The 23,858-nt window shown below is 22.5% G+C and overlaps 1 protein-coding gene across 1 annotated transcript in view; it reads right to left on the reverse strand.

Moving 5' to 3' along the window:
• Window positions 1–77: 77 nt before the first annotated feature.
• Window positions 78–23,858, reverse strand: part of LOC127283037 (Kv channel-interacting protein 4-like) — a 46,761-nt gene continuing 22,980 nt past the window's right edge. The window contains exons 6-7 of the mRNA XM_051307690.1: window positions 11,602–11,814; window positions 78–6,821 (exon numbers count right to left, since the gene is read on the reverse strand). Of these exons, the coding sequence (XP_051163647.1) occupies window positions 6,711–6,821; window positions 11,602–11,814 (324 nt within the window). The 3' untranslated portion in view covers window positions 78–6,710. The remainder of the gene's footprint in view (window positions 6,822–11,601; window positions 11,815–23,858) is intronic.

The raw sequence follows: 23,858 nt of genomic DNA on the forward strand, positions 1-23,858 counted from the left end.
ATAATCATATTCCTTTTTGATTATAAAGAAAATAAACTAAATTAAATGGATATTTTTCAAAAGAAATTAGTCTGAGAAACATTAATTATCTGTTTATTTTATAAAACAGTTACATAATCGCACGTATTATATACCAAGTTAAAGAATCCGTTAATATAATATAATAATCACAAAGCTATTATAGGCTTTCAAAAAAAAAAATTAAGATGATTTTTCTTTTTCAGAGAATGCCACTGCTGCAGCATAATTATTATTTAATGAAATTATTTTCCAAAAAGAAGCTACAATTCTTAGAATATGTGCAAATTATAAAATTTTATGAGATTATGTTGATATGATATCTTCATACATCAAGGATGTCTCCTTGAGGCATTTTCAATAATAATTAGGCGTTTAAAGCACAAAAGCGATTTTTTTTTTCGTTGGCGGCAGACAAGCGACGGCAGTGACTGCAATAATTTAGTCACACAACAAAACAAAAACAAACAATAACAACAATAAGTGAAAAACGCATGAATAAATCACAGCAGATTTGCTTTTACGCGAAATATTTTTTTTTTCGCTCTGGTTTATTATATTTTGTTTCCACTTTTGAAAAGTGTGCTTTCTACTATACAATCTTAAAATTATTCTTCTTTCGACAAAAAAAAAAAATGGTTTTAAATTTGAAATTGAGCCAATTGGCAGGTTTTCATGAATTTTTTTTTTCTGAGTAAACTGAATTTTCGAAAATATTTTCAATTAAGATTTAGAAAAGATAATTTTTAGAAATTATTTTCATATTAATTAGGAATATGAATTGAAGTAAATAACTTATTGTCTTTTTTTTAAATCACTTTAAATAATAGTCAATTTGAAGATAAGATAAAATTTTCATTTAGATGTTGATTTTATTATTAATTAATTATAGAAATTGAAAATTAAATCTTTATAAAGAGCATTGCAATGCAAGTCATTTGACATTTTTCATGAAATGCTATTTTATTTTTTTTTGTTATTGATTTTGCTTTTGTTCTGTGCCATTTTAAAGAGCTATATTGAAAAACAAATGATATAAGCTTAAGGGATAGACATTTTTGTTGTTTTTTTGCCTTTTATTATATTTAAATATTTCATTTTTACACATCTTTGGCACTTGATTTTTATATATTCGATTAATATAATAATAATCGAATATATTTGATATATTTTGAAAATTTTTGAAAACTAAATAATTACATAATTTTTTTTTTTTCATGAAACTAATAAATAGAAAATTGAAATCACATTTTTTTTGTTTTTTTTTTAAATCACATTTGTATTAAAAATATTTAATAAAAACAAATACAAAAAATTGTCTATCCCTTTTGATTATAAACAATTTTGTTTTTGGTTCACATTTATTTTGGTACAAATCAAAAATTTCTTTTTTATACTTAGTCTATTTATAATTTTAATACAGGTTTCTTTTATAATTATTTATATATTTATATATTGTAATCTATCACTATAACACTTACTGTAACTTTACACAAATTACAGCAAACACCTGTATTATAATTATTATAACAAACAAATTTATGATTTGTATACATAATATGACATATAATCTTTCTGTTTGCATAAATTATCGGTCTTTTACACTATCAGTTTAATATTGATATAATATGACATATGACAGTATTATATATATTTTTTTTCTCTTTTTCTCTCTCTTTCTCTTTCTCTCTCCCTTTTTTCGCGCGCGCGATTTTTATTTTCGAAATATCGTACAATAATATATATATATATTTAGTATACAGCCACTACGACGGCCCTCAGAACTTTGGGATTTCACAAAAATGCCTCTAAAAGACACTCTTAATTATTGTATATTGGTGAGGAGGATTTTTGTACGATATTTTAAAGTTGTGTGGAAATAATTATTGCAATAAAAATAGATTCGTTACGCTTTTCTTTATTTTCTCTTTTTTCTAAAGAAAGCTTCGATTTTATAATTTCCATGTGAAGAAAATATGGGGGATTTATTATTTTTTTTTTTTTTTCATTGCTTAATTCGGTAATTGAGTTGAGGCCAAAATTGGATATACATTCAAGCAGGAAATAATAATTTATTTTCATTATCATTAATAAATAAAGGGTAATTTTGAATTATAAATTTTGCAAGTTAGAATAAATTTAAAAATAAAATTTTAGTTTTAATTATTGTGTGATTTAGTAAATAGTTTCAAAAAACCAAAGCAATTGTAGATTTTTATGTATTATTGTACAATAATAATTTTAAAAAAAAATTATTTTTAATCATGAAATATTTTTTTTCTTCAAAACTTTATTCCTTTTCTTTCTTTTTTTATTTTTACTTTGAAAAAATTAATTTATTATCGAAATATTCAAAAATAGTTTTCTAATAGAAAAATTTTCAAAACGGTACAATTAATAGTTTTTAATAATAAAATTGAAAACGTCATATAATTTAAATATGTGAATTTTCGTATCGTATTGACTATATTCTAACATTTAACAATCAACATTCAAACACACCCGTTCAATGGAACACGGAAACGATTTTTCCCGGATGATGTTTAAAAATGTATTTTCTCTTTAAATTTTAACGGATAAATAACACTTTTTATGTGCACGGTAATTAAAAATACAAAAAAAAAAAAAAAAAAAAAACGAGCTTTGCCGGTAAATCCCGTTTCCATTATGGCCTCGACGAGTTGTTATAGGGGAATTTATACATTATACAATAATACATCGTCGACTTACATTGAAAATATATCGCCATGTGGATATTATCATTATTTAAAATCCGTTATACAATTAACGTATCGATTTGCGCTTTTTTTAATTTTATTTTTTAAACTCGTGATAACCAAACGGCTTCTGAGTAATTTTTGAAAAAAAACAACGAATTTTTTGCGATTCGATGTTATTTAAAATTAATATGTTTTTTCTTTTCTTTTTTTTTTGCAATATAAAGTGGATTTTATTTTTTTTTTTTGAATCAAGAGTCAAAGATCCTGATCTCAAATGCCGTGAGGTATTTATTTGTTATTGTTAAACTATTTTTATTTTTATTTTAATTTATACTTTTTTCTTTCTTTGTAAATTCTATAATTCTCTTTTGTTATTACATATACATAGTCTATGATTGGACCATCTGTCAGCCATTACAAGCACAGCCCGACCAAAAATTTTTATTTATTATTATATAAATTTGCAGATTTTTTTTTTCATATTATTGCGAGTTGAAAAATTCTTTACTGCTTTTCTTATAGTCAAGACGATTTAGTTCATTGAAAAATAGAGATGTGAATAACAAAAAAAGAAAAATTAGTACTATAATAAAAAATTTATAATTAATTATAATTTCAATTTATTGAAAAATAGAATTAAATTTAGCTTTGAAAATTATAATTTATTGTTTTGTAATTTAAATCAATATAAATTATAATTATATTACAAATTTTATTGTTTCTCGAAATTAATAATTTTGTTAATTAAAGAAAATTCTCTTTTTTTTTTGCAAAATAACAAATATTCACATTTCTAAAGAATTATTTTCATTGAAGTAATTCGACTTGTTTAATGTTTCCCTTGCATTTCTATATTTTTTTTGAAAATAGGTAGTCCCTTGGAGAAAAAGAATTTTTTTTTTCAAAGTTAAAGATAGATATTACCACTAAGAGATTTTTTTTTATACAATAGTCATCAATAGATAGATATGCGAACATATAAATACGGATATTCCGTATGTATATAGTATATATATATGTAAAGAGCAACTCAAAAGTTTTGATTCAATTCTTTCGCGAAGTATAATATTTTACTATACACACATATACATATATATATTTATCGTCTATGTCTCTCGTGGAAACAAGTTTTGAAACGAAACTTTAAGGATAACAACGACGTCTCTAGTACCCTTTAAATATGCAGATTCAAAGTTTTTGTTTAAAACAAATATATACAGAGAAATTACATGTTTAAAAACAGTTTAACTTGTAAATGAGAATTGAAAAAAAATGTGATAAAATCTGCTTATTTTAAAAGTTTAAGAAAATCATTTTGAATTCTATGCAGAGGAAAAAAATCAGTAAAATCCGAATGATTTTTTGTTCCTTTAAATTGTTTTTTTTATTTTAGTTGTGTATTTATATTATATTCTTTTTTCAGATAAAAAAAAACAGTTTATTGCAAAAGTACCAGCAAAAGAAAGACTAATTTTTTATTTAATCAACTTTTTTTCCAATTCTATATTATTCTTTTCTCTTGTCTAAATATATTTTATTTTTTCTACTTTTTTTTTAGTATTCCGATTACGAAGAATGAGAAATTAAATTATTTATATTTTTTTTTCTTTTTTTTTTTTATTAGTTTTGCTCTTTGTTATTTGGACCAGGGCTGTTCTAAGAGAGAGATATATAAAGATAGAACAATTTATATTAGAATAAATTTGTGGTACCATTTTTTTTTTTTTTGAAATAGTTTTCTACTATAGACATTTTACTGCTGGTGCTACAGGTACAATACATGCACAATAGATTGGGCGATAGATTTTTTTGTTTTCTTTTATATAGAGTAGAAGTAGAATCTAATTTTTTTTTTTTGCTTCTTTATCACTAAATTAGATTTTTTTCCAAAGGGATTCGAAGATTTATATTTATCTAAATAGTACTTTTTTGGGGGCCTTTCCTGACTCTTTTCTCTTAATAATTTTCATTTTTTTTTACATTTATATTATACGGAAAAACTTCAAAGACATGTGGTAGTGATCGACTTGATATGAGACAACATTCGATGTTTATCTCAATTTTTACATTTAACTTATATATATATACGTATTATATTAATATTACGCAACGTTGCTAATAATCGAAATTTCAATTTTTATTAAAAATTTAAAAAAAAAATTTTCATATTTATATTATAAATAAAAATAATAGAAAAATTATATCATAAAAAGTTTAGTTAATGAATATTTTTAATTAGAAAAGAAAAGAATAAATGAGGAATTTTTTTTTCTCTTATTAGCAGCGTGAATTTTTTTTTTTTAAGACTAAGCTTAATGTGCCCTAATTGTCACAAAAATAAATATACTTTGCATCATGTTTTTTTACTCACTATATAGATACAACAATCCACAAAATTCTTCGTCGGCTTTCGAAGCTACTTAACGAGAATTTAAAATAATTATTATTTTCTAAACATTCGAATCGTCGTGCATTCATAATATATATTTACTTTCTCACTTACGTCTGAGAATAACTATTTATATATTTATATATTATTTCTCTGTCTATACAAATTTTATTTAACGTCAAAGTCATATTTTTCTATTATCAGATAAAAATATACAAGTTTTTGAATAAAAATAATTTATAACGACTTTATTTTCCAATTTAATATTTTTTATCTCTTTTTTTTTCATCGAATTTTCGAATTTGAGTGGAAATTTTGGAAATTTCCATCAATTTTTAAATTAAATTGAACTTAGGCATTACTTTAAAAAACTACTTAATGAAAATGATTTAATTTAATTAAAAAAATAATTTCATTTTCAACGAAAAAAATAGTAAAATATTTTTTTGATTTCTGAAGAGAATCATTGACACTATCATTTAATAATCACTGAGCATCGAATAAGTTATTATTTGAAATATATATATTTATATTTATTTTGAAAATATTTCTATATATCGACACCATTTTCCACATATTATTTTTTTTTTTTTTTTTTTTGTAAAAAGTATTTGTCTATAATTAGCCGCATTGAATGTAAAGTGGCCGACAAAAAGCCTCTGGTGTCATTGTTAATATACATTATAAAATGAAAATATGAGAAAATATTTGGAAAAAAAAAACAGACGCGCAATAAAAATGTTCAGTACTTGCATTTTCACTTTAAGCTAAATTATGGCTATAAAATACTAACGTTTAATGATGCTCGTTTTATTTCTTTTTATTTTCAAATATTATTCAACACAAAGCTATTGTTTGGCACTGTGTTTTTTTTTTAAAAAAAACTTTTTTTAGTAAAATTAAATATTGTTGTCGGACGTATATATCGTTTGAAATTTAATTTACTTCCACTATCTTTATGATTAAATCAACTACAAAAAGAGGCGATCAAATTTCTTTTTTTTTAAATTTACATTTTATTTTTTGAGGTTTTCTTTTTTTTTTATAATTACAAATATGAAAAAATTTGATGCTTTACTGGTTTGAAATTAAAAAAAAGTGAAATGTAAGTTTTAATATTTTGATTAAAAGTATTTTATATTTTCCATTCATTAAATTCGTATAAAAAAAAACCTCAATATTGAAAATTTGAAATAAAATGCTTGTTTTTTGTTTTTTTTTTTTAAATCATAAACGAGATATTTTCTTTTAACGATGTACTATTTTCCACGGGAACAATGGCAGGTGTCGATAGTTGAGCTTCTTCTACAACACTTCTTTTTCTGTTCTCTTTGTCAAATTACAACATTCTCCTTTTCTTTTTTTTTTTTTTTTTGTTTCATTTCTGGAAACTGGAGCAAATGGTTGTGTGTGAAAAATTCACAAACTGTCTTAGAAACGTCAAATGTCGGAAGTTTTATTTTCTTTTTTTTTTTTGCACACATCCGCAAAAAATTCGAATGGTATTTATATCAATTTCCGTTTGGCAATAAAAAGGGACTTTTTTCAAGTCCATATGGCGTGTTAAGAGATCGTATCGAGTGTCAGAAAGCCGTATCAAAGGCCGCTATATTGGTAGAAATATCAGGATCAGCTCGACATGCCTCTAGGAATTCGGAAAGTGTTACAACACCATCTTTGTTTCCATCCATTTTCTGCGAAATGACAAATTATTATTAATTATTTTTATAATTAATTTTTTTATTTTTCAGTATTTATTAGTATTTTTTATCATTTAAAATTATTTTTTAATTATAATTAATTAATTTATTTTTAATTCAACAGGAATCGAACAGAGAATGTTTTTCACTACTCTAACCAATTGGGCCAAAGGAGACATTTTTTAAATTTGATAGAGGAAATTTTTTTCAATTTGAATTAGTGACTTCTCTCAAACAAAAATTAATTGAATTGTTTAAATTCTTTTTTTGCCTGAATATACAAAAAAAAAATTAATTAGTGATTAGATTGATGTGGATTTTATTAGAAAATAAATATTGCACAGTAGTGCATAGTGGTGTCGATGATCGACTTTAGAATTGAGGTTTAAAGTGGAGAAGGTGAGTGAACGCTTGAGGGTTAATTGAAAGCATAGATTTCGCAGGCACTGGGTTCATCATCATTGAGCCAGGAGCAATTTCATTAAAACTGTTACAAAACAACGTGTGTGTAAAGGCTTCGTTATAACAAATCTGAAAAAAATAAAATCAAATAAAATTTTATCACATTTTAAATAAAAATCAATTTAGAATTTAAAAAAATTTTTTCAATTATTTTCTCATTTATAAAAAAAAAATAGAAATTTTTTATCAAAATATAAAAATTTTTAAAATGTAAATTATTTTTTAAATAAAAAAATTTTGATATTAAAAATGAATAGTGGAAAAAAACAATTTTTTTTTGAAGTAAATTATTTATGTTAATAAAATAAAGGTAATTTTTACTTCATTTAAAAAAAAAAAAAAAAAGAAGTAACATCTCTTCTGAAATTGTGGTTTTTATGAGCAATAGAGCGCATTCCCTATGTATATATAGTATATATAAAATAATCCAGATTAGCGCGGATCGTGCTACTTGGTTTTTAATTAAAGCTCGTAGGAGCATCCATATAAATGTGCATTTTATACGCTTGATGAGCACGTTCAGCTTTCAAGTTATTGCAAAAGACAATTAATTAGTAATGATTGATTCTTTCTGTAAAATATTTTCACTTTTTTCATATATAAAAAAAAAAAAAAAATTGTAACGAATAATAATGTCAGGTAGAATGCATTTTTTGTTTTATTTATATGTAGAGAGAGAGAGAGAGAGACTAGGATATATTTTCCATATGAAGTAACAAGATTCATTGTTATTTATTTACTCAAATAAAAAAAAAATAAAAAAAAATACGAGCGTTTAAAAATATCCGGTTAGTAACGAAAAAAATGGTACACACAGAAAGAGCTTTATAGAAATTAACATGAAAAAGAATTAAAAAAAAAAAAGTGTATATTTTTTAAAAATATTGCCAAAACAAAAGATATCACGTTTTATATTTATTCATTTTTTTGCCAACACTTTTTTTATGTAAAATATCTGGATTCGAATTTCAAATAAATAATCTCAAACTGGAAATTACGTACATATGTGATTTTTTTTTGTGAGAATTTTCTTTTTTCGAGATCTCTCTGATGTTTGTAAAAAGGAATTTTTCAAGCTAAGGAGAGACATTTTATACTTTTTATCCAGTATATATTTGCACTATAGAGAAGAAGATACCACCAATATGTTTTGATCAAAAAACCTTTTTCTCGACTTGTGCGCCACGTATAAAATTTGATATCATTTGCGAAGTTCATTTTATATATATATATTTTTTGTTTTGATGAAATTTTATTAAATTTTCTTTCTTTTTTTAGGAAAATAAAATTTTATTTCAAAATTTTTGATTTTTAAATTCAATTACAGCAAGAATTAGTTTTTAATAGTAATATAATTTTAATTACTGAAATAACATTTAATTAATACTAATTTAAAAAACGGATTAATATTTAATTTACAATAAAAAAAAATTATTTTATAAAAAAATGCTATCTAAAAAAAAAATTAAAAACAATTCTATAAAATAATAATCCATGGAAATATTTCTGTTTTCCGTAAATAAATTAATTTTCTGCTATATTTTATCAAGGTTTAAGAGAGCTCACAATTTTTTTCTTTTTTTCTTTTTTTAATCAAAAAAGATAAGTTTTGTGAAAAATAGTATGCATTAGATTAATTAATGTTGGGAATGAGCCGCACGGATCAAGCATATGATCTCGAATAAAATGTAGATTCATTCTTGTCTGCGCAAGTTGTGCACAAAAAAAAAAAAAAAATTCTGACAATGATGAACTATCATTTATATGCGCGGAATAAAAACATCAGTTTCTGTGGAAATAAAAAAAAAAAAAAATAGAAATTTGCCAAATGTTACCGATTTTTATATTTTGTCAAATAAATTAGAATCGTTGATAATATAAAAGTTTATTGATTTTAATGCACACGAGCATATCGAAGAAAGAATATATAACATTTTCTGAATTCATTTCAATATATGTATATTATAGAAATCGGAAATATGAAAATTTATGCAACAGGAAACGAGAACAAACAAAAAAGAAAATTCCAATAAAATCCATTTCGTTTTATTTGTCGCAAAATAAAACTAAAAAACAAAATTTCAATCTTAATTAATTTTATTTGAGTCGTAAAGAAACATTTTTTTTTTTTTTTTTGGTGAATTAATATTTTTTCTAATTTTTTTTATTCTGATTTCTATTATATAAAATGTAAAATAATTTATTTCAAAATAAATATAAATAAAAATCGTTTTATTTAATAATAAAATAATTTTTATTTATATTTATATAGAAGGAAAATATAATCACAAAATAATAAGGAAAATAATGAAAAGGGAAAAAAAAATTTAAGAGAATAAGAATAATGAGAAAGGATAAAAAAAAAATTTCAATAATAAAAGAAAAATAATTTCCATAATAATAAAAATCAAATTATAGAAAAAAAGTAACAAAATATAATAAAAGATAATAAAAATTGAATTAGAAAAGAATAAATAAAAAATATACTTTATAGAATAATAAAATAAAATCTATTTTTTTTTTTTCATAATTCCCCCCAAGAATTAAAAAATCGTTGGAGATAAAAAAAAAATCAGGCTATGTATTTACAATCTATGGAGGAGAAAAATATCATTATTTTAAGCACGTTTCTCTTATCTTAGGGAAATGAATTCATACAATCAGTGTAATCGGACGGGATTCTAATTAAATGAATTTTTTAAAATAAAAATTGTTGTTTTGCATTTAAAGTTGTTTGAAATTATATATTTTAGATTTGTAATAAATTATTTCTGATAGAAAGTGAAATTATTAGAACACATATTGGAAAACAAAGTCCAACAATAATTGATATGTTAATAAGTTCAATCAAGTAGATATATATATGTATATATATTGTTGACCATTTGAAACGTGATTTATATAATCAAAATTGCAAATTTTGATCTTTATATAAAACATCAGTTTTATGCTTTCAAAAATTTATTATTTACCAAAAATTTATACGATTATCCTTATTTGCATGCAATTCATTTCAATTTTAAATGAATGGCCAAAAATTAATTACAAAGTTAATTATTTTAATTAAATGTCATTAATTACAAAATAAATTTTTCATATTTATACAATTATTAAATAAAGTATTTAATTTTTATACACTGAATACAAAATCATTAGTCGTTTTTATTTAAAAAAAAAAATAGAAAAATCAAATAAATTTTTTAATTATTAAAATAATTTTTTTTTTTTATTCTTTTTTTTAATTAGAAAAAATAAATTTTTAAACTGACGCTAATTGATTAAAATATCTTGGGAGAAAATGAGTTTTAAATTAAGTTTACACTTGATAAATTAGTAATTTATTAATGCCCTAAAGTCATGAGTGTATAACATTCAGTTGAATAATGTATAATATCTGTAGATAATGAAATGTACGCGAAAGGAGTTTAAACTAAAATGTTCGATATCGTAATAAAGTTTAGGTCACACGACGCGAAACCAAGTCCCCTGAGGGTCTTTAGATATAAACTGACAGTATTTTTTTTTTTCTTCTTTTTTTTCTGGCATTATATAATTCAACTTCAATTAATTAAATAATTGTTTTAAATATTTTCTAAAGAAAAAAAAAAGAAAGAAAATATTCTTCACAGGAAAAAAAATTTAACTGCAACAGCGAAATTATTCAGCAAAAGTTTTAATTGTTAAATATTTCACTATTTTAGAGAAACCTTTCGCTGTTTCAGATAAAGTTTTTGTTTTTCACGGATATATGAAATTGAAAATTAATTTTTTTCTTATTTTGAAATTTTTTTTTTGTGATTTAATGAAAATTCATTGAACGACATTGGTCGAGACAGTTGGACAATTTTGAGGATATTGATGTTTGCCCATGAGAACGAAAAGGGAATTTGACAGATTAACACGATCATACGTGTAATTATTCTGAAACGAGAACTTGGTATAATTACGGTTTCCTCATATGAAATTCGTAGTGTCTGCTTTTCATTATATCTCCAGTTCAAAATTAATTGTTAACCATACAATAGCAATATATGATTTCAATTACAAATTGATTCGTCTATATAAATCTGTCATTATAAATCGTTTTCTTTATATATTAATTTGTAAAAAAAAAAAATCATCATTTCTAAAAATAATTTGTATTAAAAAATAAAAATTAATAAATAAAATTTATTTAAAAATTCTTTGGTTCAAGTATAAATAAAAATAAAATAAATTATTTCTAACCAATTTTTTTTTTCTAAAAAAGGTCATTTAAACTAAATTTTTTTTTAAATATTAAAAAAATGAGAGTAAAAAAATAATTACTTACCAAAAACATTCTATCTACTTTTTCACGTACTACTTCATGATTTAGGCTAGTATCCGCAAATTTTCCCAACAATTCGTAAACTGCAGTAACAATATCCGTCATTTCTTCTCTAGTGATACATCCATCTCCATTGATATCATATAAAGAAAATGTCCAACGAAGTTTTTCCTCTATTGATCCACGGGAGAGTATGCTAAGACCCGTAACAAAGTCCTGTAACATATATCAAAAAAATATATTTTTTTAAAAAAAAATTTTATTTAAAAAAATTCTATTTAAAAAATTTTATTCAAAAAACATTTTTTTTTTTTTAAATTGGAAATTACAAAATTTTTTTTTAAAAAATTGGAAATTACAAAATTAAAAAATATTATTTTTTTTTTTTGTTAATTTAATGAAAAATTAGATAAAAATTAAAGAACAAACATTTATCACTGCAATATCAGTGTAAAATAAATTTACTGTGAAGACGACGTAAAATATTTAGTGTATATGATATATATATATATATATATATATATGTGTGTGTCATTTATGAGGTAAAAATTTGAACATCATTTATGCGTCGATTAGCAAGGCAGATTTTTAATGGTATAACTTCGACCACAAAATAGAATTTTATAGGTACTATACGAGCATTGTGAGTGCTCGTAAAATTGTAAAAGTACCCCCGAAGGCTTTTTCAAAGTTCGTATAATCATTGCACGCATCTGTCGTTTTCAAGAAGAGAGAGAGAGAAAAAAAAACGTCGCACCAGATTGATTGGTACTTAACAATTCATTTTTTTCAAAAAAAATTTTAAATTTAACAGAAAAAAAAATTTTTTTTTCTTCAATTAAAAAAAATATTATTGAAAACAAATTGAAATATTTTTATATTCAAAAAAAACATTCTTTATTTATTAAAGAGAGTAATTAACATTAATTTTTTTTAAAAAATTTTTGCTTTAAAATATATATATATAGTCGTTGAGGAATAATAGTCTCACAGTATATTAAATATGATTATAATTATGGATAACTTATGATGATTTTGATAACATATGATACTCCACAGGTAGTAAACTTTAACTGCACAGTTCATAGAGGTAATTTGGAAATTTGATTTGCCTCTAAAATCTTTTAGATAATAATTCTCTATTTCTGAATTGAGTACTTACATTAAAGGGAAGCAATTTCAGTTTATTATTAGTAGAACAAGTCAATGTATTGTCAGTAAAACTTATTTTTTAATCAAAATCAAATGTGTAAAGTATTAGAAAATAGTGTAAGTAAAATAAAAAATACAGTCAAAGTGAATTTCAAATTGTAATTTTTTTTTTTAAATTATTTTAAGTGGTTTAAGTCAATAAACGATCAGCCGTAGTATAATTTAAATTGTAATATTTTTTAAGAGGTATTTTAAGTAGTGAAAGTCAATTAATAGTCAGCCAATATGAATTTTAATCTTTAATTTTGCCTAAATATTATTTTAAGTGGTGTAAGTCAATGAAGGATCAGACAAAGTATAATTAAAATTGTAATTTTTTACTAAATGGTATTTTTTTAGTAGTACAAGTCAATTAATTATCAGCCAATGTGAATTTCAATCAAGAGTTTTGTGTAAGAAGTATTTTAAGTAGTATAAATCAATAAATAATAAGAAAAAGTAATTTTTTATCTCCAATTTTCTATATATATAGTATTTTTAAGTAGTGTAAGTCAATAAACGATCAGTCGGAGTATAATTTAAATTGTAATATTGCCAAAAAGGTATTTTTTTCAATAGTGTAAGTCAATTAATAGTCAGACAATGTGAATTTTGATCAAGAATTTTGTGTAAAAACTATCTTAAGTAGTGTGAGTCAATGAACAATAAGCCGAAGTATAATTTATATAGTAATTTTGCCTAAGAGGTATTTTTAAGTAGTGTAAGTCAATTAATAGTCAGACAATGTAAATTTCAATGAAAAATTTTGTGTAAAAAGTATTTTAAGTAGTGTAAATCAATAAATAATCAGGCAGAGTAATTTTTTATCTGGAATTTTCTGAAAAAAGTATTTTTTAAGTAGTGTAAGTCAACAAACGATCAGCCGAAGTATAATTTAAACTGTAATATTGTTTAAGAGGTATTTTAAGTAGTGTAAGTCAATTAATAGTCAGCCAATGTGAATTTTAATCTTTAATTTTGCCTAAATATTATTTTAAGTGGTGTAAGTCAATGAAGGATCAGCCAAAGTATAATTAAAATTATAATCTTTTCAAAATGGTATTTTTTTAGTAGTACAAGTCAATTAATTATCAGACAATGTGAATTTCAATCAAGAATTTTGTGTAATAATTATATTAAGTACTATAAGTCAATAAATAATGAGGAAAAGTAATTTTTTATCTACAATTTTCTATATAAAGTATTTGTAAGTAGTGTAAGTCAATAAACGATCAGTCGGAGTATAATTTAAATTGCAATATTGCCAAAAAGGTATTTTTTTCAATAGTGTAAGTCAATGAAGGATCAGCCAAAGTATAATTAAAATTATAATCTTTTCAAAATGGTATTTTTTAGTAGTACAAGTCAATTAATTATCAGACAATGTGAATTTCAATCAAGAATTTTGTGTAATAATTATATTAAGTACTATAAGTCAATAAATAATGAGGAAAAGTAATTTTTTATCTCCAATTTTCTATATATATAGTATTTTTAAGTAGTGTAAGTCAATAAACGATCAGTCGGGGTATAATTTAAATTGCAATATTGCCAAAAAGGTATTTTTTTCAATAGTGTAAGTCAATTAATAGTCAGACAATGTGAATTTTGTGTAAAAACTATCTTAAGTAGTGTGAGTCAATGAATGATCAGCCAAAGTAATTTTTCATCTTGCACCATTTCTGTTAAGTATTTTAAGTATTATGAGTAAATTTCAAGTGAATTTTAATCTTTAACTTTGTCTAAAAATTATTTTAAGTAGTACAAGTCAATGAACAATCAGCCGAAGTATAATTTAAGTAGTAATTTTACCTAAAAGGTATGTTTAAGTAGTGTAAGTCAATTAATAGTCAGACAATGTAAATTTCGATGAAAAATTTTGGGTAAAAAGTATTTTAAGTAGTGTAAATCAATAAATAATCAGACAGAGTAATTTTTTATCTGTAATTTTCTGATTAAAGTATTTTTTAAGTAGTGTAAATCAACAAACAATCAGCCAAAGTATAATTTAAATTGTAACTTTGCCTAAGAGATATTTTTAAGTAGTGCAAGTCAATTAAATGTCAGACAATGTGAATTTCGATCGAGAATTTTGTGTAAGAAGCATTTTAAGTAGTTTGAGTCAATGAACGATCAGCAGAGGTAATTTTTGTTATTGAAATTTTAACTTAAAAATTATTTTAAGTAGAACAACTCAATTTAATGTCAGCCAATATAATTTTCAGTATATTATTCTAGAATCTTAAAAAAAATACTTTGAGTGACACAAGTCAATAAACAATCAGACAAAGTTTATTTTTAAATCAGAATTTAGTCAATGGATTTATTTTAAGTGGAACAAGTCAATGCAACGGTCAGCCGTAGTTATTTTATTATTTAGAATCTTGATTAAGTGATACTTTAAGTGGTGCAAGTCAATAAAAAATCAGCCAAAGTGAAAATTTAAAATTATTACATTGTGACATTAAGAATATAAAATGTATGAAAAAAATATTCATAAAAGAATAATTTTTTTTTTTGAATGTGTATTTTATTAATTTTTCTTATCCTGTAATTTAATTATACGTGAAAAATAATTAGCAAGTTCTTAACATTGTTTGTTTGTTATATTAATATAGAAATTTTTTTTAAGTTTCATGATCAATAAAAATGTATTAAATTTTCATTTTATTAAAAATATAATATTTCCAACTATAGATAAATATAAAGTAGAAATAATTTATATATTAAAAGATAAATGCTCTCCTTGGGATTATACTCCTAAGGCTTTTATATACTTTTCATAAATCTGTCTAGATAAAGATACCACAAGCTTATATATATATATATATATATAGATTCGTGTAATCATTGCCTTTCGATCGACAATTGAAAGTTATCATTAGTTAACCAACCTCCTAAAACCTACATTCAAAATCCCCTATCAGAAGCTATTGCAACATCACTAAATCCAAAGCTTTAATTCATTGAAATCGAAATTCCCCTGAAAATACAATTCATTTTCAAACTAAAACTCACGCGGCTCAATAATCTTTATATATATATATATATATATATATATATATATATATATATATATATATATATACGTTAAAATGTTGAATAAAATAAGGAAAAATTAAATTAAATAAAAAAAAAATTAAAATTAATGAGATAATTCTTTTTATTAGTATACAGATTTAATTAGATGCTACTTATTATCAAAATGAAGGTAAATTTTTCTAATTATTAAGGTTTCGGGGCCCAAGCAACCGTTGCTAGGCATTTTTTCCTTAGCAACAGTTTCTAAGAATTTTGTTTCCTTAGCAACGGTTGCTAAGGAATAATTATTAGGGTTTTTCTTTCCCTTATAATTGAACGATTAATTATTTCAAGGATTCATGAGATCAGTGAGTTATTTATGAATGTTATTTTTATTTCTGATTTATTTATGATTTCTAAAAAGGGGAAAAAAACAGAAACAAAGATCTTTCTTGACGTGTGAAGATCGTAAATGGAGGAAAGTTTCTATCCCGGATGTATAAGTGAGATTAAACGTTACTCGTGAAATGTTCACTTGGCTTAGTGGTTCAACTGAAATTTATACAGTGTGCATCCTCCTTTGTTTCCGCATGTAAACTTCACCACTTCCTTGACCTTTTCTCTTATACTTATTATTATTATTATTATTATTATTATTATTTTTATTTTAAAAATTTTTTAATGTATTGTTTCACATACAGTAATTTTTTTTTTTTTTTTAAATATATTTTAACAAAAGATTTTCATATTATATACAATATATAATGAAAACAAAAGGGGAAAAATTCATAGCAAAAGAAAAATAGTAATTACAATACCATTTAATTATGGTAAATGGTATAAAAATGAATAAATGCATTTTTTTTTTTAAATTGAAAAAGTTATATGTATATAGAAACTTTTCTATATTGTGAAAGGTAAAGTATGGACATTCAATTTGAGAATTTCATGCGATGGGGACAATTCGTAAAACGAGTGCGATACAGTTTGCATATATATATATATATATATATATATATATATATATATTGATAACAAGCGATGAAAAAAATATACTAAAACGAATTTACCTACTCGATATGCTAATCTCCAAAATGTGAATGTGTATGCATCATTTCAGTATAGAACCCAACAATTTTGAAAAGGCTGATGCATCAGCACAATTGCTATCAAATTTAAAAATTGAATTCTTTTTTAAAAAAAATTTTTTTACCCTTTATTGCGAAGTAAAAAATAATTAATTCAATTTTAATGATTTTTATAATATTTTTGAAATCAATAATTAAAATAGAGTAGGATTGGAAAAACTAATTACAGTGTAAATTAAAGGTAAATGAATTTTTATAAATATTCAATTAATAACTTATTTTTAAATGCAAGTCTAATTTAAAGTACTTTGGAATTAGAAAGGAAATTCGAGTTTATATATATAAATATATACTGAAAATAGAATTGCAAATCTCACTCAAATTCTCTCAAATTTACTCATTGCATATGTATAAAGGAAAGTTCTCCATATTCGAAAATAAAATAAATCTTATTAATTTAATATATATATATATATATATACATTAATTTTACTTAAATATATTAATATATATATAAATCACAGCTGCAAGAGACATGGGGATAATTTAACTATTATTTCTCAATTCCAATGTTGAATCGTTAGTTTGTGTTGTGCGTGACTTGAAATTGTATCCATAAACAGAGACATAGTTTTGAAACTGAAACAAAATTTCCATAATAATTGAAAAGAGGGGAAAAAGAAGCGGTATTACTTCAAAATAGCTTAGCAAATTCCATTATATATTACTACGCAAAAGAAATTTATCCTATTAATACCTATTTCATTTTAGAAAATTCAATAAAAATTGAGTTTTTTAATGTTTCTTTAATTATTGGAACATTTTTATAATTTCCAACATTCAAATTCAAATTTAAATTCAACTAAAAACGTATAAATAAAAATAACCAATATTAGTAAATAAACGAATACATGTAACGTGACATATTAACTTCCTTGAGAAAATCGAGTGTAGAAAAAAATTTAGGGTGGTAGGAAACGATCAGAATACGATATTTATCAATTTAAGTTAACAACAAGTAACAAAAAAAATAGTAACAATTTTTATTGCCATAAAAAAGGCCCAGCAGCGTGGGGTAAATGTGAAATTTTTGGGTTTTTTTTTTTTTGGGGGTAGGAAACGATCGGAATACGATATTTATCAACTTAAGTTAACAACAAGTAACAAAAAAAATAGTAACAATTTTTATTGCTATAAATAATGCCCAGCAGCGTGGGGTAAATGTGAAATTATTGGGATTTTTTTATAAAATCGAGTGTAGATAAAAATTTAGGGTGGTAGGAAACGATCGGAATACGATATTTGTCAACTATAGTTGCCAAGGAGTAACAAAAAAAATAGTAACAATTTTTATTGCCATAAAAAAGGCCCAGCAGCGTGGGGTAAATGTGAAATTTTTAGATTTTTTTTAGAAAATCGAGTGTAGAAAAAAATTTAGGGGGGTAGGAAACGATCGGAATACGATATTTATCAACTTAAGTTGACAACAAGTAACAAAAAAAATAGTAACAATTTTTATTGCTATAAATAATGCCCAGCAGCGTGGGGTAAATGTGAAATTTTTAGATTTTTTTTATAAAATCGAGTGTAGAAAAAAATTTAGGGTGGTAGGAAACGATCGGAATACGATATTTATCAACTTAAGTTAACAACAAGTAACAAAAAAAATAGTAACAATTTTTATTGCTATAAATAATGCCCAGCAGCGTGGGGTAATTTTGAAATTTTTAGTTTTTTTTTTAAAATCGAGTGTAGAAAAAAATTTAGGGGGGTAGGAAACGATCGGAATACGATATTTATCAACTTAAGTTGACAACAAGTAACAAAAAAATAGTAACAATTTTTATTGCTATAAATAATGCCCAGCAGCGTGGGGTAAATGTGAATTTTTTGTGTTTTTTTTAGAAAATCGAGTGTAGAAAAAAATGTAGGTGGTAGGAAACGATCGGAATACCATATTTATCAACTTTAGTTGACAATAAGTAACAAAAAAAATATTATCTACTAAAAAAGTACTATTTAGGAAAGATTACAATTGAAATTATATTTCGGCTGTTCCTTCATTGACTTGTACCACTTAAAATAATGTTTAGACAAAATTAAAGAGTAAAATTCACATTGGCTGATTATTAATTTACTGATACTACTTAAAATACTTTACCCATTTAATTCTATTAAAAAATGACTTTGTCTGACTTCACATTGATTTGTTCTACTAATAATAGAATTTTTTTAAATAAATATAATAAATAATACATTTTTTTTTGACAACAATTTTAAAAAATGTTGTTTTTTGTCTGTTTTTTTTTGGTCTTTTCTCGTTTATAATTATTTGAAAACTAATCAAGTTTATTGTTTGATAAAGTTTGAAAATCTTTTAATGAAAGTATATACCTCAGCCATCATTTAATGGTATATAATTTGAGAACTGAAGTAAATCGCATAATACTGCTCTCGCAAGTCGACGTGTCTGTGATTTGCATGGGAAGATTGTATCCGGGATGGCAAAAGCGTTAAAGGATGAAAGAGCATTCTCATGTATACTGTCCTTAAGTTCATGAATGTTGTACGCGCGGTAGTAATTTGATTTAATTTTACTCTATATATATATATATATATAGATATATACTATCGCATCAACGATATTCTGATGTTCGTGAAACTTTCTTAGTTCAATAAATTTCTTACTATATATATATACACCATCAATTATTGAACTTTCACATCAGTAAAACAAAAACTTTGTTAATTCATTAAACATCTATAAAGTTAATGTAAAAGTTTTCCTGTAAAGTATATATTTTACTTTGAATTCGATAAGTTAATAGTGATAGGAAAAATTCTTTAAAAAAAAAGTATTTAAAAAGAAAATTTTTAATAAAGGATTTAAAAAAATTATTTAGAAAATAGTAATTAAAAACAAAATTTGAGATGTGAGAAAAAAAAATGTTTTATACACAATATTGTAGTTCGACCTTGTTTCTCTAATTAATTCCCAGAAACAATATTATTTTGCTTTGATTTTAAAGTGCTTTCTAATTAAATTAAAGTTTCGTTGAAAATTTTAGAGGTAAAACACAAAATTTGGAAAGTTTCAAGTATATGAAAGTTTGCCCTTTTGTAATTATTTATTGAAAAATATTGAAAGTCGATATTAATTATAACAAAATTAACTCTTTAAATCTGAATTATAAAAAAAATTAATTTTTGACTTTTTGCTTCTGCAATTTAGTAAAAAAAAAAAAAAAATAACTAATTATTGGTAAATAATAAATTATTAGTAAAAAAATAATTAATCAGTAAAAAAATTTACTAAATTTTTAAATGGAAAAGTAATTGAAAAAATTAGTGAAATTTGACTAATTGGAAGTAGTTATTATTTTAGTTATTTTTGGCATAATTTTATTTGGCATAACTAATAATTCGTTATTTTCAACTAAAATGTTTAGTAGAAAACTATTTTAATCAGTGACTGAATTTTTTCCATCAAAATTAGTTATTTTTAACTAATTCAAATTTAGAGAGAAATAAAAATTTTAAATTACAATATTAAAATTAAAATATTGAAATTAAAATATTGAAATTAAAAAATGAAAACAATTATTAAAATTGTACAAATTTCCTACATAGAATTTTACATATCAATGTATATATATATATATATATATATATTTAGTATTGTGTCAAAATACACTATACGTGTGATTATGTCAAGAGTGTGAGAGCTTTGTTAGTAACTTTATCCCAAAGAGTCCTAGAAGAGAATCGAGTATCGGAATCAAGGTATTTCTAGTGGATATATTCCTGCCTCAATGACAATCGTGAAATTCGATTAAATGACAATATCACATGATTCAAGCGATAAGCTTTCAAAATCCGCGCAAATTGAATGGTTTTATTCAACGAGTCATTTTGTTCTCTTCTTTCAAAAGTGCCGCATCAAATATATAGACAGTGAATTTAAATTCCAAACATTGAATGAATAATATAGTTAATAATTAAATTTTACATTATTTTAATTAATTCACTTTACACATTTCCATTGTTATCGTTAAGATAATTAAACACTTTTTTTTTTTAATCGACAATTCTCTTTTATTTAATTATTTAATTGATTTAAATTAATAAATAATAATTGATACTCAAAATATATATATATATTTATTTGATAAATATTTTTTTCAAATAAATAATTATTTTATAAGTAAATATTTGTGAAATAATTATTTAATAAATAAATATTTGGTAAATAATAATTTTGATAAATAATAATTATTTGAGGTAAACAAACAAAAAATTCTTTTTATTCTAGTTTCAATTATTGGATTTACTTGAAAATAGATGCAAATTATGATATATCAATATAATTTGATATCCAGGTGCCAAAACAATATGTTTTTCATGAATTTATACAGTATAATTCTAAATTTAACTTTTGAAATATATTATTTGTCATATATGGAAAATTATTATTAGAATAATATTTCAATGATAATTTATTATTTATTATATGAATATTGTTGTCAAACTATTATTAGATTATATTTCTGTATTAATTTATTATTTATTATGTAACATTATCTTATATGAACTTGTTGGATATTTCAAAATTATCGAAAATCAATTTCTCTCTCCATATATATATTTATATATTTATTTCGCGTTTCAGGCAAAGTTTCGCTCAAAGGAATTTGAGAAAATACAAGTCTATGCTTTTATTTATTTTTTTTTTTATTTTATTAATTAAATTTCCATGTAGAGAGCGTTGTCAATAAATCCCTCCTTTCGTTTCGTTAATGACATTTTTTGCATGAACGAGAGTAAAATTATTTTCAACTATTTTTTTTTTAATGATAACATCTCCCATCGTTTTTATTTTAATAAAATATTTTAATTTCCATTTTTGAATTTTGTTTCCAATTTTTTTTTTTAAATGTAAAATTTAAAAAAATTAAAATTATTTATATATTTGAATAAAAAAATTATTTTTTTATTTATAGATCAAAATGCAAGATAGATATTTTTTATTCAAAATGTGCAATCGAATACGATGTGCTTGCACTTTTTCACCTTTCGTGTTGTAATATAATGAGATTAAAAAACTCGTCGACTGTTTGAATTTTCAATGAACGAATAAAATTAGTTAACAAGATGATGCTCGCAATGACTTTATTATGATAAAGCCTACATTTATTTTCTTTCTTTACTATTTTTTAAATTAACAATCATTTTTATTGACTCGCATAATTTTTACACTATGCGATTAAAAGTGGAAAAAAAAGAAAATTCAACTAATCATATTTTCAATTTCATTGCACATAAAAATTATTTTACTTCCTTTATTTTATTACTTTCGTATAAAAATAAATATTATCAAAAATTAATTTTTATTTAAAAATAATAAAAGGAAATTATAATAATAATTATTATTATTATTAAATAATAATAATAATAATAATAAAAATAATAATAATAATAATAATAATAATAATAATAATAATAATAATAATAATAATAATAATAATAATAATAATAATTTATTTTCTTATAATAATAATTTATATTATTATTATTTGTTTTTTTTTTAATTTTTTATTTAATCAAAAATATAATTTCATATTAACAGTTTGCATATGTGGCGCACAGGTGTGACTTCGATATCAATTAAAATATTGAAATTGTTTGCGTGAGTAAAAGTCACTAAGGTATATAGATCCTAATTAAACGAGAGTGCACAAACCTTATTGTGGATTAAAAAAAGAGTACAAACAACCTCTTTTCTCACAGGGCTAATTATAAAAAGTACAATCCCTGTTAATTACGTCACATCGTAATTATCCGCTTTTTCACGCGTTCAATCCACTTTTTCAAAAATACTTTTTTTTTTCCTCCAAAAAAAAAAAAATAAAAAAAAAAAAATTACCCTTGTTACTGTTTATAGTGCAAAATTATCAATTTGCATTATTTAAATTTATATTTTTTTATTTATATTAATTTTATAAATTTTTTAAATAAAAAAGAAAATTAAATATTTTTTTTTAAAAGCGTTTAACTAAAATAGCCAACTATAATTTTAAATGGCAACTATAATATTTATAATAATAATAATAATAATAATAATTTTAAAAGGGACATATTCTATATATATATAGTATTTTGAGAGAATTTTGTTCTTAATTACTTAGCTATTTAATATTTAATGCTTTATGCATATATGCATATTTTGTGTATATACCATTATTATTATGGAAAATTATATATTTTCATCTAAAATAGAAAATTGAGATCAAAAAAATACAAAAAAAAAGGGAAAAAAATCGAATATAATAACAATATATTTACGAGTATAACAAATGGATTGGACCTTTCAGCTTCTTGACGAATATCACCCTTCAGAATATACGTTTGGGATATATATTTCTTAGCTTTATGTGAAGCCGTAAATCCATAAGTATCATCCACTTTTATAGAAACTACCCTTTAGGGACATCATGTGTGTGTCGATAGAATTTTTCACCCATTTTTATATATATATATATAGATATATACAGTAACGTTTATTAAAGTTAAGAATCATAAAAGAAAAATTGCATAGATTGGACAAATTTAAAGGCGGATTAAATAAGACTTTTGTTGAAAAATAGGAAAAAATTTTACAAAGAAAAAAATTTAAATTATTTTAAATTAGCAAAAATTGATATTTATCTATTGAATTGAATTTTTTAAATTATGCAAATATTTAAAATATATGCTAATATATTCATCATTTCTAAATGAAAGAATAAAAAACAACTGTAATTCTAAATTTACGAATATTTTATTTATTTAAAAATATTTGCATTTAGAATAAAATACCAAAAAAAAATTTAATTAAGTATTATTTATAATATAAATATTTATATTAGTAATATTTACAAATATTTATAATTCGATTTTAATTATAAAAATGTAAAACATATT

This window comes from Leptopilina boulardi, unplaced genomic scaffold (assembly GCF_019393585.1).
Source record: "Leptopilina boulardi isolate dan_hultmark-lab unplaced genomic scaffold, ZJU_Lbou_2.1 LbouV2_305, whole genome shotgun sequence".
Taxonomy (NCBI): domain Eukaryota; kingdom Metazoa; phylum Arthropoda; class Insecta; order Hymenoptera; family Figitidae; genus Leptopilina; species Leptopilina boulardi.